The sequence below is a fragment of the Prionailurus bengalensis genome, chromosome B1 (assembly GCF_016509475.1).
Source record: "Prionailurus bengalensis isolate Pbe53 chromosome B1, Fcat_Pben_1.1_paternal_pri, whole genome shotgun sequence".
In the NCBI taxonomy this organism is placed as follows: Eukaryota; Metazoa; Chordata; class Mammalia; order Carnivora; family Felidae; genus Prionailurus; species Prionailurus bengalensis.
Genome location: NC_057344.1, coordinates 70,928,590 through 70,943,768, shown reverse-complemented (window position 1 = coordinate 70,943,768; position 15,179 = coordinate 70,928,590). Strand labels below are relative to the sequence as shown.

At 36.2% G+C, this 15,179-nt stretch overlaps 1 protein-coding gene across 3 annotated transcripts in view; it reads left to right on the top strand.

The window, feature by feature from the left end:
* The window catches only part of GLRB (glycine receptor beta), a 102,022-nt gene that overhangs the window by 24,883 nt on the left and 61,960 nt on the right, over window positions 1-15,179 (top strand). Inside the window, exons 1-4 of one of the 3 annotated variants that reach the window (XM_043566771.1) lie at window positions 10,293-10,397; window positions 11,690-11,796; window positions 12,872-12,988; window positions 13,519-13,586. In XM_043566771.1, the coding sequence (XP_043422706.1) occupies window positions 13,584-13,586 (3 nt within the window). In that variant the 5' untranslated portion in view covers window positions 10,293-10,397; window positions 11,690-11,796; window positions 12,872-12,988; window positions 13,519-13,583. Of the gene's footprint in view, window positions 1-10,287; window positions 10,398-11,689; window positions 11,797-12,871; window positions 12,989-13,518; window positions 13,587-15,179 lie in introns of those variants that run through there. The other 2 variants (XM_043566762.1, XM_043566752.1) reach the window with 2 other exon arrangements.

Sequence of the window (15,179 nt, the reverse complement as noted above, 5' to 3'; positions counted from 1 at the left end):
TTGCCAGGTCTCCGATTCAGATTGGTCAGTGGTGACAAACAGTTCAGGTACTCATTTAGTAGACAAAAAAGGGGAGTTTAGAGAGTTTCTGGTCTTGTCATAGGTAAACAAGGGGTTAACTGTGAGTCTTACTTAGGTCACCTGGGGACAAACTCTTTGAGGTAAAGTGCTTCCCAGAATGCTGGGAATGATGGAGGTATTTCTTAACATCTCAGTGTTCCAGGAGTTCAGGTAAAGTTCGAATATTACTATCATTACTATTGATGAATATTCATAATGCTTCCAGTTTAGGGTCATTATTATTTGGGTTCATTAAAAGTGTTATGGACCTTTTTATACATGCCTTTGGGTAGACATAAGCATACACCTAAGAATGAAATTTCTGTATCATAGGGTATATGAATATTGAACTTTAGGAGAAATGGACAGTTTTCCAGTTATTCTCCATCATTAATGTATGAGGGTTCCAGCCACTCCACATTCATGTCCAAAGTTGATATTATTAGCAATCTCTTGAATTTTAGCCATCTTGTGTAGGTATAATGATACCACAGTGTAATTTTAATTTTATTTCCCTGATGATTAATCTCATTGAGCACCTTTTCATATATTGGACTTCTAGCTATCTCTTTTGCAAAGTGTTGTTTCAAGTGTTTTCCCACTTAAAAAATTTGTTTTCTTTTTCTTATTGGTATGTAGTTCTTCATGCATTCTAGATAGGATTCTTTGTCACAATACATGTACTACAGATCTCTTCTCCAATCTTTGTTATGCATTTTCACTTTCTCAATGGTGTCTTTTGATGAATTGAAGTACTTATTTTGAATAAGCTCTGATTTATTAGTTATTGTTAATGCTTTTATGGTTTTTTAAGTCTTTCTTTAGCCCAAGGTCATGAAGATAATCTATTTTTTTTTTCTGAGACCTTTATTGTTTTATGTTTCACATTTAACTGTGTAATCCGCTTCAGTTTAACTCTTGTATATGATGTAGGGTAGGGTCAAGACTCATTTTTTAAAATAGGCATATCCAGTTAATAAACACATTTATTTACTTATTTACTTTTAATATTTTTTTTAAGTTTATTTAGTTATTTTGAGAGGCAGAGAGAATATGTGAGCAGGGAGGGGCAAAGAGAGAAAGGGCGAGGGAGAAAGAGAATCCCAAGCAGGCTCCATGTTGCCAGTGCAGAGCCCAATGCAGGGCTCAATTTCACAAACTGTGAGATCATGACCTGAGCTGAGATCAAGAGTTGGATGCTTAACCGACTAAGCTACCCAGGTACCCCAGTGCAGCACACTGATTGAAGAGGCCATCCTTTCTCTGATTTCCAAATAATAGCTGTGCAAATAGTTCAATAATAAGCTATTTGACTCAGTTTTTTAAAAAAGCAGACTAATTTTTGACTTTTTTTCCTACATCAAATTGAGCAGTAACTCATGCAAAACTTATTTTATGTATACACACAGTATAGATTTTTTTTTGGAGGTTGTCACTAGAAATTGTATTTTTTTTCCATTTTATTGTGGTAATAACACTTACTATACCATGTAACCTCCTTAACAAATTTTCATGTACAATACAATATTATTAGGTATAGACACAATATTGTACAGCAGATCTCTAGAACTCATTCATCTTGCATAACTGAAATTTTACCTTTTTTTTTTTTAATGTTTATTTGTTTTTGAGAGAGAGACAGAGTGTGAGCCAGGGAGGGGTAGAGAGAGACACACAGAATCTGAAGTAGGCTCCAGGCTCTGAGCTGTCAGCAAAGAGCCTGACGTGGGGCCCAGACCCACAAACCGTGAGATCATGACCTGAGCTGACTGAGCTACCCAGGCACCCCAGAAATTTTACCTCTTGATTAGCCACTCCTCATTTCTTCTCACTCTAGCCAACCGTCATTTTCTTCTTTGCTTCTCTGAGTTTAACTACCTTCGAGACCTTATAGAAGTGGAATCAGGCAGTACTTATGTTTTTGACTGGCTCATTTCACTTAGTATAATGTCCTCAGTGTTCACCCTTGCTGCATGTTGCAGGATTTTCTTTTTTAAGGCTTGAAGTCCTTGATTGTATGTATATACCACATTTTTCAATGTGCTCATCTGTCAGTGGGCATTCAGGTTACTTCTATATTGTGGCACTGTGAATGCAGTGAGAGCTGGGTTTCCAGCCCACTCACAGCAAAGTGGGGGGCAGAGCTGTGGTGAGTGCCACTTGATCAAACAGCTGCTTTGTTCTCTCTATTCCCCGGGGGACTACCACGTGTGTGCTGGATCCCATCGTTGCCCCAGATGGTGAGATAGGAGTTGGTTCCTAAGGTAGACTCAGAAAAGCTGGTATATTGGATGTGAGGTCTCTTTCCCTCCTCAGGAAGAAGCAGGAGCTAAGGACATCTCTGGATGGCATTGCACTGTGCTGTATTGTGCTAAGGTGGAGATTATGGCGAGAGGGTGTCTCCACTTTTCCTGCTACTTTCATTACACACGCTTGGGTGTAGAAGCCTCTCAACTAGCTTTTGGATTTCTGACAAAAAGAATTGATTTGGGTTTTGCTGTTCATTTGGTATGTTCAAGAGGGGAAGGAGGGTCCAGAGCTTCCTGTCCCTTGCTGAAGTTTCTCCTAGTCAAAAGTTTTCAATGGGTATTCTCCCTTACTTCATTTCCTACCTTACCGCTCACTACTCTGCCCATGCCAGTCAGGCTTCTGTCTCTCTCAGCTGAAAAACGGCTCTCCCTTTTGCTAAATGCCATGGGGATATTTTCTGTCCTCACCTTAACCTCTCAGCGGTATTTGGTCCCGTTATCCAACCCTTCCATAAAATTTACCCTTTCTCCTTAATTTCTGTTGTCACCACACACTTCTTGGATTTCTTCCTTCTTCTTGGGTAGTTGATTCTTTGTCTAAATTGTTGGCTTATCTTCCTCCATCTGCTCATTAAATGGTGGAGTTCCTCAGGTTTTAATTCCATGTTCTTCTCTCTAACAAGTGATTCATCTGACCATTAGAATCATCTGAGGAGCTTTTAAAATCCTGATGCTTGGACTTCACCCCAAACTAATTAAATCTGGGGTGAGACTAGGCATCAGTAGTTTGCAGAGTTTCTCAGGTGAATTCCATGCACAACAAAGCTGAGAATCACTAGACAAATCCATGTGGATCTACAGTATTAAAGTTTATTTATTTTGAGAGAGACAGAGAGAGAGAGAGAGAGAGACCGAGCATGTGCGTGTGTATTGGAGTGGGGGAGGGGCAGAGAGAGAGGGAGTGAGAATCCCAAGCAGGTTCCATGCTGTCAGTAAGAGTCAAATGCAGGGCTCTCGATCCCAGGAACCGTGAGATCATGGGAACTGAAATCAAAAGTCGGACAGTAACGTCCTGAGCCCCCCCAGTGTCCCAAGAACCCACAATTTTAAATACTACTTTTGCATCAGAATAACCAACATTTGTGTTTCATTCTTAAGTGCATAGCCAGCATATGGCACCATGCATGGCATATAGCAAATGCTCAAAAACTTTGTTAAATGAATTCAGTAATGACTAAAATGCATGCAAGGAGAAATTCAGCATGCAGACAGTGGAATGATGGTTAAGTTTTCGTTGTTCTTTGAGGAGTTTTATTATTTAGTTGATGGTGTGGGTTGAGTTATCTCTAAGACAGACTGTGAGATGAAGATTTACATGCAAAAAGAGATTGCTTTTGGAACACTTCTAGGGAATGAGGAAGCGGTTTCAAGCACAGGAATAATGCCTTTGCAATTGAGACATCAGGATGCTCCAGGGAGCTCTGAAGCCTGGATGGCTTGCAGAGATGTCTGTCTGTAGGAAGGGACCTTGAATGCTTTTGTGTCCCCATATCAAAGTCTTTGAGTGTGGGTTGCCTCCAGGGCAAGGCTGAAGGAAGGCTGTTCTGGAAGTGACCTGGCTCAGAGCCTTAGGCAGCCAGCATTCCTGGCAGCAGCCTCAATTCTGAAGGGGTGATCTGGGGGATGGGGCACCACAGCATCCGCTGCAAGTGGAACCAGATTATCAATTGAATGGGATCTTACAGACACCTGATTTTGACCTTTGATTTAAAGGTGAGTATACTGAGGCTCAGAGAGGGATTTGCCCAATATTATGTAGTAATCTTCCAGTCTGTCTGCGTCTAGAATGCTAGTCTCTTGGCTCTTTGACAAGTGTCTCTTCAATTATAACCACACGTAACTTGATCATGTGTGCATGAGTGCTGGACTTATCTTCTCACCATTTCTGTGAGGCCAGAAGGGAAATATTTTATATTTATGTTCTGTATGGAGAACTGAGAAAAGGTAAGCGCCGTAGCAGTTGCAGTCGGTGTTGGAGTCAGAGGTATTACTCGGGATTTGTATCTGCTGTAATACCCTGTGGGTGGAAGGTAATTGCACGGTGAATGTTCTGAGGCGTAAGTTTGACTCCTTATGTCATGAGGTTTGTATCAAATTAGTAAACCAATAAGAAGTAGTGAGAATATATAATGTTTTACACTGTCTGAGAAACATAACATGTAAATAGATCTTTGTAGTGTTCATAGGATGAGTAATCTCATGTGATATGAAGTTAAAAAAGACCATAGAGATTGGGAGATTGCTGGTATCCCAAAACCAGAATCTCTAGACATAGATGTTTCTACTTTGTGAAAAATGTTTTTCTTTGGGCCATGGATGATGTAATTCCATGATTGTAGGTAGACAAGATTTGAAAATGTTTCCACAAGATCCAACAGTTCCTTAAGCCCAATTGAGGGATAAATAAAATGAATGCTGTGAAGCACTGTTCTTAATTATGATTCTTGGCCTATAATAACACAGTAGACTTTGCCACACACATGCACATATGCCCATAAACACATTCTTTTCAAATAAATATAAACTAATTAAACTCAACTAATCCTGTAAAAGGTATCACTCACTATATTCATAAACCTGTTCACAGTTTAATCTGTGAAAACTGAATGGAAAATAAATATAGAAGCTGTCAAGAGAGGTAATAATAAGTTATACTGTAATTAGGAAAATGCAAAATAAATAAAAATATAATAACCCTGGATTCGTACACAACTATTGACTTAATTGATTACCTGAATATATAAAGTGTTGCTCTGTCTTTGTATGTCTATCTATCTGATTATCTAGAAGAGACTCAGAGAGGGATTTGCCCAATATTATGTGGTAATCTTCCAGTCTGTCTGGGTCTAAAATGCTAGTCTCTTGGCTCTTGGACAAGTCCTCTGTGCTCTGCCTATTAGTCTCCCTCTCACTCGCAGTCCCTATCACCCACTGATCTTTTTACTGTTCCATAGTTTTGCCTTTTTCCACAATGTCACAGGTTTAAAATCATCATACAGTGCCTTTTTGTATCGTCTTTCATTTAGTAATATGCGTTTCTGGTTCCTCCATATCTTTCCATGGTTTGATAGAGCAAATAATTTAATGCTAAATAATATTCCATTATCTGGATGTACCACAACTTATTTATCCACTCATGTACTAAGGGACATCTTAGTTGCTTCCAAGTTTGGCAATTATGAATAAAGCTGTTATAAACATTTGTGTGCATGGTTTTATTTGTGTGTGTGTGTGTGTGTGTGTACCTGTGCGTGTGTGTGTATGTGTGTGTGTGTAGACATTAAGTTTTTATATCCTTTGGGTAAATACCAAGGAGTGAGATTGCTGGATTGTGTAGTAAGAGTAAGTTTAATTTTTGAAGAAACTGCCACACTCATTGTCTTTCTAAGTGGCTGCACCATTTTGCATTCCCACCAGAAATGTGTCAGAGTTCCTACTGTTCCTGTTTGTCCATATCTTCATTTGCATTTGGTGCTGTCTGTGTTGGAGACTTTGGCCATTCTAATAGGTATAGATGGTATTTCATTATTTCAATCAATTTGCATTTGCCTGATGATGTATGATGTGGAACCTCTTTCCATATGCTTATTTGCCATCTGTCGATCTTTGGTGTGGTATCTGTTAAGGCCCTTGGCCTTCTGCTCTTCCCCGCCCCCCCCCCCCCAAATAAACTTTTTATTTTAGAACAGCTTTAGATTTATAGAAAATTTGCCAAAGTTTCTCCTATCATTAACATTTTATGTTAGTATAATACATTTTTTTTAATAATTAAAGAACCAATACTGATACACTATTATTAACTAAAGTCCATGCTTTATTCAGGCTTCCTTGGTTTTTACCCAATGTTCTTTTTCTGTTCCAGGATCCCATTCAGCATAGTACATGTAGTCTTTATGTGTCCTTAGGCTCCTGTTGGCTGTGACAGTTTCTAAGACCTTCCTTTTTTTACGTGACCATGATGGTTTTGAGGAGTCCTAGTCAAGTATTTTATAAAATGTCACTTTACTGCCATTTGTCTGATATTTTTCTCATGCTTGGATTGGAGTTACATGTTTTGGTGGGGGAAGACCACAGGATTCATTGCCATTCTCATCACATTTTATTAAGGGTACATAAAGTTGACATGACTTTTCACTGTAGAGGTTAACCTTGATCCTCTGGTTGAGATAGTATTTGTCAGGTTTCTCTGCTGTAAAGTAACTCTTTTCCCCCTTCCTATATGTACTCTTTGGAAGGAAGTCATTATGCACAGCTCACACTGAGAAATGCAGAGCTCTCTTCTACCCTGAAAATAAAGGGTCTATTTGGAATTCCAGTTATTTGGAATTCTGCATGAGAGAATTGTCTGTTCTCTTCCATTTGTTTATTTATTTAATCATTTGTGCATGTCTTTATGGACTCACAGATTTTTATTTTATACTTTGGGATATAATCCAATATGACTTTATTTTATTGCTCAAATCATTCAAATTTGGCTCTTGGGAGACCTTTCTGTTGGCTTTGTGTCTCTTTGATACACTCTTATCATCTTTTTTTTTTTTTTTTTTGAGCTTACTTGCAGTCACTACATGATATCTAATTTGTTTTTTAATCTTCTCTTTTCCTCCCATTTTAGATGAGAATACCAACATCTGTTTCCACAAAAGAGGGTTTCTACCACCTGAGGTGTTCAGGTCCACGATCCCTCAGCATTGTAAACTTTGCATGTTTTCAGGAAAGAACATAGCTTTTACCAGATTCTCAGTGTTGTCCATACCCTAAAAAAGAGGGAATCGCTGCCGTAAAGAGGAGAAATAATACAACCTACACATTTTACATACCTTCCTCTTTGCTTACTGCTTTGTGCTTGCTTGCCTCAGTTCATGTGAGGCTCAAAGCTTTGTGGCTCCCACACCCAGATTACTCATGCTGGCATGTGCCATACTACTTCAAAGTCTGAAAGGAATTTTGACCATTGTTGTTGCATTTATAACTCTATAAAAACAAAATCATCTGTTTGGACTCCCTCCTGGTTGGAGGGAGGATATTGAGATAATATGCTCAAACACACCAGTTTTGAAATGGAGCTGTGCAGTATGGTCACTAAAGGGTCATGTAAAAATAAGAATGCTCTTCAGTTAATGGAAAACTGAGTTTCCCCTTTGGAAAGAAAGTTCTGGATTTTTCCCTTGGTGCTGGAAAACATTACATCATCCAGCTATACAGCCTGATGCATTCCTTGCATAACTTCACATATTAGTAATGACATCGGTTCAAGTTTAGGCAAGTGAACAAAAGAAGACTGGTTGTAAAAAGGCTTTTGATATAAAACATTATTTTCTCTAGTCATTTGATCACTTTGCCTGAGTAAAGTAAGTTATTTTCTTAAATTAGTATCGTATTTCTATGCAGTAAATCCTCTTTTGTAGTAATAACAGAATTGTTGATAGATTTCTTGAAATAAAATGGCATAGTCAAATAGATAAAATATTGTACTGAGATTCAGAATATAAAGACTAACAATGAAACGTGAATTAAGTATGTGCCCTAATTAAATGCATTTAACTCTTCTTATTCTTGCTTATTTTGTGTACATACTAGTCACTATACCAAATTGCAAAATTATGTAAAGTGCAGGCATAATTTGAAAATATGCAAATTATTTCAACTCTTTGGCAGAAAGTGGTGTAGCTTCTAGACTCTTAAAATATATTTTAATGTGTAGAGATGACTTTAATGTTATTTAGTATTGATTGAGCTAAACAAGTGATTTCTACTGTTTTTAGGTAGGAAAACCCCTGAATGCATGCATGTGAATATAAACTACATGGGATTTCACTTAAGTTTTAAAACATCTTTGAATTTCTAATATAATAAAGGTGAACTACTGAACTATTGAATAAATATTCATATCAGATTAACTACAGCAGAGTCTTGAAAATATATATTGATACAAATAAGAATGAAAGAAAAGAGCTGTAATATATTTGATATATTCCTTCTTATAATTTCAAGAGATTTTTGTTAGCGACATTGATTTTTTATTATTAATAAATAAGAATTTTTGTTGTTTTTGTTGTTTCTTTTTAGCTGTGGAAAGAAATAAAAACATTTAGAGATGGCTGGAGGGAGGAGTGGTGCTGATAAGTTATGGAAAGAGCAAATTCAGATTTTTCAGGACTAATGATTTTAAAAATTAGTAAGACTAATGAGTAGAACCTGATATATATATATATATATATATATATACACACACACACATACATATATGCATACGTATATACGCATATATACGTATGCATATATGTATGTGTGTGTGTGTATATATATATATATATATCAGGATTTTCTCTTTCTCTCCACTGAAAAAGAGCTCTCTGGGTGGTTAAGAATCTCTCCTATTTCATCAGAGGAGCATTTGTGATTATTAAATGAAAGAATGTAGTGGACATGACAGTTGATTCCTCAATGTCTATTTCATTCCAGACTACTGATCTGAGCCAATAGTGATTGTTTCTTTCTCCTTGCCAGTGATTGGTTCAGCAGTGGCCAATGCTGGGAAGCTTCTGAGGAAAACAAAAACATAAAACCACAGAACCACAAAAACTAACCTTGATCCTAAGAGGACATCTCAGGAGGAAATGCTCTTCATCTGCAAGTGATGTGTGTACTACTACTGCGACTCCTGCTGCCGCCTGCTACTCCTATAGAGCATGCAGGCATCTTGAGGCCGAGGTCAATTTAGAAGCACTGGCAGATGGGAAGTGCTTGAGACAGTGTGTATTTCATACTATGCAAGCACTATAGGGAATTACAAAAATATGGAAGCCATGATTCCCTCAAGAATCGTACTGTCTACATTCAGTCCAGTTAGTAATACACACACACATGCACGCGCGTGCATGAAAAAAAAAGCTACAAAATGATTGCCAAACAGTATATCTATGTTTGTGTTCATTAGAGTAAGCTGGGATGATTAAGGCAAGATTTTAGATAGGCAACCTTAAAGGACAGGCTGGATTTAGATGAGGACAATGAGAAGAGGAAGTTACAGTACTCTAGAAAGGAGGATTTATTCTGAACCAGTGAAGGGGGGGAAGGATAAAATTTGGTAATGAATTACAAGGGCTAGGAAGTGAGTTTGACACAAGCTTACGGCTGAATGGGAGGAAAGACTTTTCTCTCTATCGTCGATAGCTAGGTCTATGAAATAATGGGCATATTAACAGGAGTAAAGGTATACAAATTATTAATTTTTAATTTTACATGCATCAGGGGCACCAGAGCAAAAACCCAAGTGAATACCCAGAGTGTGATGAGATTTGAGAGCTGATATTATGTCTTGATAGTGGAGAATACGTGCCTCGTAAAGGGGGAGTACGGGAATTTTAGGAAAGATGAATTGGCCCCCAGAAGAATAGATGGGAGATCATGACAGTTTGTGACCAAGTTTTTTGAGTGTCCTCTTCTGTGATAAGATTCAATCTTCTTTAGTTGATGAAACTCCCAGGGAAGGGATTTAGGACAATAAATTCTGTTTGGAGGATCTGTCTTTAGGCAGATGGGAGTTCAGAGAGAGCCTCCCCTGCATTTGCTCTTTTTCAAGTGGCTTTAGCTCCAGATAATCCATCTGCCAAAGAGACATCTTCCACAGCTGGAAGGAAAAATCGGGCTGGAAATTTCTCTACTACTAAAATTAGTATTCATTGTTTTTATGGTGTCTGGTCATTTCATTGCTTAGAATGAATGTACCTGTAAAGGAATATTACATCAAGAGACACAATAATGCAGTCTTTAATTGATCCAATAGAAGTGTATTTTGTAATCAGTTCTGTTTTCCTCCCCTGAATGAGAAACCTTGTAGATGGGTTTGAACACTAATTTGCATCCTAATATCCAATTTTCCCACATACCCTCATTCTCTTTAGAATTTTCAATCTTTTGATAAGGGATGACAACTGGCTCTAGGGAGATTACAGTTTCACCTGCAGTGAAATGGAAAATCCCATTACCAGTCCCCAAGTCCCAACAGCTGTGATATTAGAACTGGTAAGACCATGAGAAGCAATTTTAAAAATCTATATAGTCTTTTGCACCTTTAGCTGTTTTAACTAATTGGTTATCAATTTTTTCTTTAATATTTTGGACTCTGATATCTACTTGAAAAGGTTTTCTGTATCAATTTGTAGTATTTTCTGATTTTTATAAACTTCTTAATATCAGTCACATCGCACCTCTACTGGTTCTTATCAGCAGATTGTACGATAATTAACTCAGAACAGAATTGACTGGTAGGTAAGAGCTGGGATTTCAAAACAAAGCCATTACTTCTAAGTTTGTTTCACATAAATTAATATCATTTGTGAAATTAATAGTTTCACCATATCAATACAGAATAGAGTAGACTGCTAGGTATTCCAAGTATAATGAAAACTTCTTTGTAATTGTAATGGATTTTTTTTTTGTATTGGGGCAATAATTATATAAGATTTTATGGGTCATAAAAGGAACCCAAACAAACAGTAAACAACAAAAACATTTTTTATTAGATCTAAGGAAGTGCGTTTTTTGTTTCTGTTAAATGCTTTCAAAGGATACCAATTTAGTCAAGCTTCATTGTTCAAAGTTAATTAAAATGGAAAAATATGGCAATTTGTCCTTTCTTTGATAGTTGACAGCAAACATATGTAGAAAAGATAGTTGTAAATTGTAGCTCTGTATTTTCCTTGTTTAATTGATCTGGTAATAGAGAAACTTCTTTTACCATCCCTCCACCCCCCTCCCCCCAGCATATTTAACTCAATGAGAACATTCATTGGTTATTTCTTGGGTAATACTATTTTATAAATGTCAACATGATAGTTTTATGAATTCTTAGACTATCTCTCTGGCTGTATTCTCTTAATAGTATTCACATACTCCTTGCTTAGGTTAATATACATCATTAAAAATATTTTTTGCTGTTCTTATTTTTTCCTATTGTCTCATTGTCTGCACTCCCTTTGCGCTTGTCTAGATTTTGATTGCAGGTTGTTTTGGGGCAAGTAAGATGTCTGCTTAATTTTATTTGAAAGAGAGTTACATGGAGTGTTTAGAACAGTGTTTTCATGAATGTGGTAAAATTAAGTGGTAAGATACTTTTTTCATTTTTTATTTTTTATAACCAATATTTGTTGGGCATCTGACAATGTCTACTATTTTTAGTTACTTCTATTTGGGAACACCATGCTTTCGTTGTGAATTTGTCTCAAAAAGCGTCTTTTCCCCAATGACAATTACCCATTTCTGTTGTTGGCCATTTCTAAATACTTACCAGAGTTTTGTTTCGTTTTCTTTTATAGCCAGCAGTCGGCAGAGGACCTTGCCCGCGTACCCGCCAACTCCACTAGCAATATCTTGAATAGGCTATTGGTCAGTTATGATCCCAGGATAAGACCAAATTTTAAAGGTTTGTTTCTCCCCCCACCAAAAGTCTTCAACCTCTGCAGTTTAAAAATTATTTTACCTGTATAAAATCATTTAGTTGTGATATTCAGAACAATAAGATGTCAAATTGTCATGTTACTGTCCTGTGATGTGCTTAGACTTAGAGCAACTTAATGACAAAGGTATTCAAAGATAAGCAGAACATTAATTCTAATAGTTTCATGTGGTTCCCAGTTAAAAAAACAAAAATAGGTATAGTGTGAATTAACAATCAACCTCTGTCATGGGTTTTCTAAGTAGTACTTCGTATTCTTAACCTTAGTGATTTAAACTTCAAGCTCTGGATGCAGTCTGGCTTTCATTCACAGACACCAATGTTATAATTTGTAGAAAAGCTTATATACTCATTAGGGATGGACAGTAGTTCCTATATGTATTTAGATTATTTCAAAATTTTTGTTAGCATTAAACGTTGATTAAAAATTCCCTCTACTCTTTCGCTGGAAAAAGGTGGCCATATGGTTTTAAAAAACATGTTAACTTTGTGAATAAGAGTGACTATGCTTTCTACCACATAGATTGCTTCTACTCCAACAGAATGTTACTATTTATCACACCTTTCAAGAACCAAACTATACTTTGAATAAAAGTCACGGAAATATTGTTTAGTTGTGCAAATTTTCTTTCTTTCCTTCTTTTCTTTTTTCTTTCTTTCTTTCTTTTTTTTTTTTTTTTTGTCCTTTTGATGAGTTAGGAAAAGCTATATGAAAAGCTCTCCTCTGAAAAACTGTAATCCTTATTGCCGGCTAAAGACAGGTATTAATGTAGATCAGATTAACATTATAAGGCTTGATATTTTTTTCTTCTTCCTTTACAGAAAAAAAAAAATGTCTGCAGCTGTTTCTAGTCAACTGAAGTTATACAACTATGTTGTAAAAACAGGGTTTTTTGTTCATTACCAGAACCTATTCAGTTACTTTCAACAACAGCCATGGTCTGGGTTGTCTCATGTCTACCATATATTGGTTCACCACCTGTTTTTCATCAGTCAGTGGTTCTGTGGCTAAAAGGCTAAATTCACATTTTCCCTTTGTTAGCCCAACCAGCAGCCCACAACGAATAAAAAGAAAAAAGAAAAAAAGCAAGCAAGAAAGAAATTTGCAACATTATACCTTAATTCTCACTCCATGAACTTTCAAATTATTTTCCAACAGGTCAGGCAAAAATCTTTATAATGATTCTGTTATATGTCTGCTTAACTTCACATATTTATGAATTAAAAATCAAAATATAATAATTGTAAGTAAAATGTATTGAATACCGCTTTCTAATTCAAGTAAGATTTGAAGTGATTATAAAAATGCAAAAAGTTAAAACATTTTGAAAATGGTGCTTTTTAAAGAATAATTTACATTTTGTTAAGGTAAATGCATTAGCTCAATTTAAAATTCTTTAAAGGTGAACAACTTACTCCGAGTCTCTACAATTTAAGAGATAAGTATGTCTGAATAAATAACATGAGAAAATACAACTTAACTCATTTTTATTTTTATTATGATCCCTTATTTAGAAAAATGTGTTAATAGCAATTGTGAACATGGAATATTGAGACCATAGATTTAATTTTTTATATCCCATGTGGATTGGAAAAAATATAAAAATCAAGTGCATAAACCATTAAAATTTGAAAATTCTGACCAAGTTTTTTATAGTTACTAAATGTATTCTTAATTTTTATTCACAGGCATTCCTGTTGATGTTGTAGTCAACATTTTTATCAACAGTTTTGGATCCATTCAAGAGACAACAATGGTAAGACTGCAGTTAATTTAATATTTTTAATTATCAAAATTTTAACTAGAGAATAGTGAAACTAATATTAAAACTGAAAAATGAGGGCAACTGAGTGGCTCAGTCCATTAAGCATTCGACTTCAGCTCAGGTCATGATCTCACCGTCTGAAAGTTTGAGCCCTGCGGCATTAGCACAGAGCCTGGCGCCTGTTTCGGATTCTTTGTCTCCCCCTCTCTCTCTACCCCTCCCCTGCTTGCACTCTGTCTGTCTCTCTCAAAAATAACATAAAAACATGAAAAAAAACTGAAAAATAAAGGGGCACCTGGGTGGCTCAGTTGGTTTAGCATCTGACTTCATTCAGCTCAGGTCATGATCTCACGGTTCGTGAGTCCGAGCCTGGTGTTGGGCTCTGTGCTGACAGCTCAGAGCCTGGAGCCTGTTTTGGATTCTGTGTCTCCTCTCTCTGCTCCTCCCCATCTTGCGCTCTCTCTCTCTCTCTCTCAAAAAATAAGTAAACATTAAAAAAATTAAAAAAAAAACAAAAAACTGAAAAATAAAGAATAACTCTAAGGCAAAATGCATGCTTCCTTCTAGTATAAAATATCCAAGTTCCAAGGTTTGTTACATCAATGATTTCAGTGCCTATATAATTTTGCAGTTAAAATGTAGCCTTAATGTTAGTTAAAACTTACGGACTTGGAAGAATTAATATACTCACTCTGAGCAACTAATTGGTTACCACCTGGGAAAAGCACTTCTGCAATGTATTCTGGAGCAACATTTATTTCCTAATATGCTTATCTGTGTGAGCATTAAAAATAAGTGTTCACGGTTTATTTATCTTCTGGTTTCTTGAGGAGAATCTTCATTTCCTCTGTTGTGCTAATATTGTGATGTTGGGATCAGAGAATTGTAGAAAGCAAAGAAGAAAATCAATCTTTCTAAGATATGGCAGCAGAGCTCCCTAAAAAACTGACGTAGTGAGGGGAAAGGTCAAGGAAAAGCAAAGGAAGAGCAGAAAGTAGTGACAGGCAGGCTCCTGTCTTGAAAGGCACGGAAAAGAGTTTGGAGGAGTGGCTGTTATCCGTGATGAGTTGTATTGCAGCTTCCATGAAGTACTTTTTTATTAGTAGGTTACTAATTAGCAGATTACCTGAATCATGTGTGATGTAATTCCTCTTCAGCCTCTTAAAAGACATTCAATAAAGTCTACTTGCTTTTTGATGTTTTAGAATATTGGATTTTGCCCTTTTTGAAAAAACACATGCCGAAATGCTGCTTCAAGTGGGAGAGAGAAGGCTCAAGTTTTTTGTATTTTTTGGAGATACTTATATTTTTATTAATACTTACATTTTTGTCAATATAGTATATGTTCCAGATTGAAAGCCTAGTAATAGATAAGGCACAGTATAATTTTTCAGGGAATATCTCACACTAGAGTAAGAGTGATTTAAAATATGTATTCCATTATTCCTCAGGGTAGCACAGTGTGTTATAAAAGCAACTGTGTATTGCATTTAATTTATGACAACTGTTTTTATATCTAATTGCAATGAGAATGTTATTTATTTTTTTTAGAAGCATGTATTTAGCCCCTGAATAACTTGATTA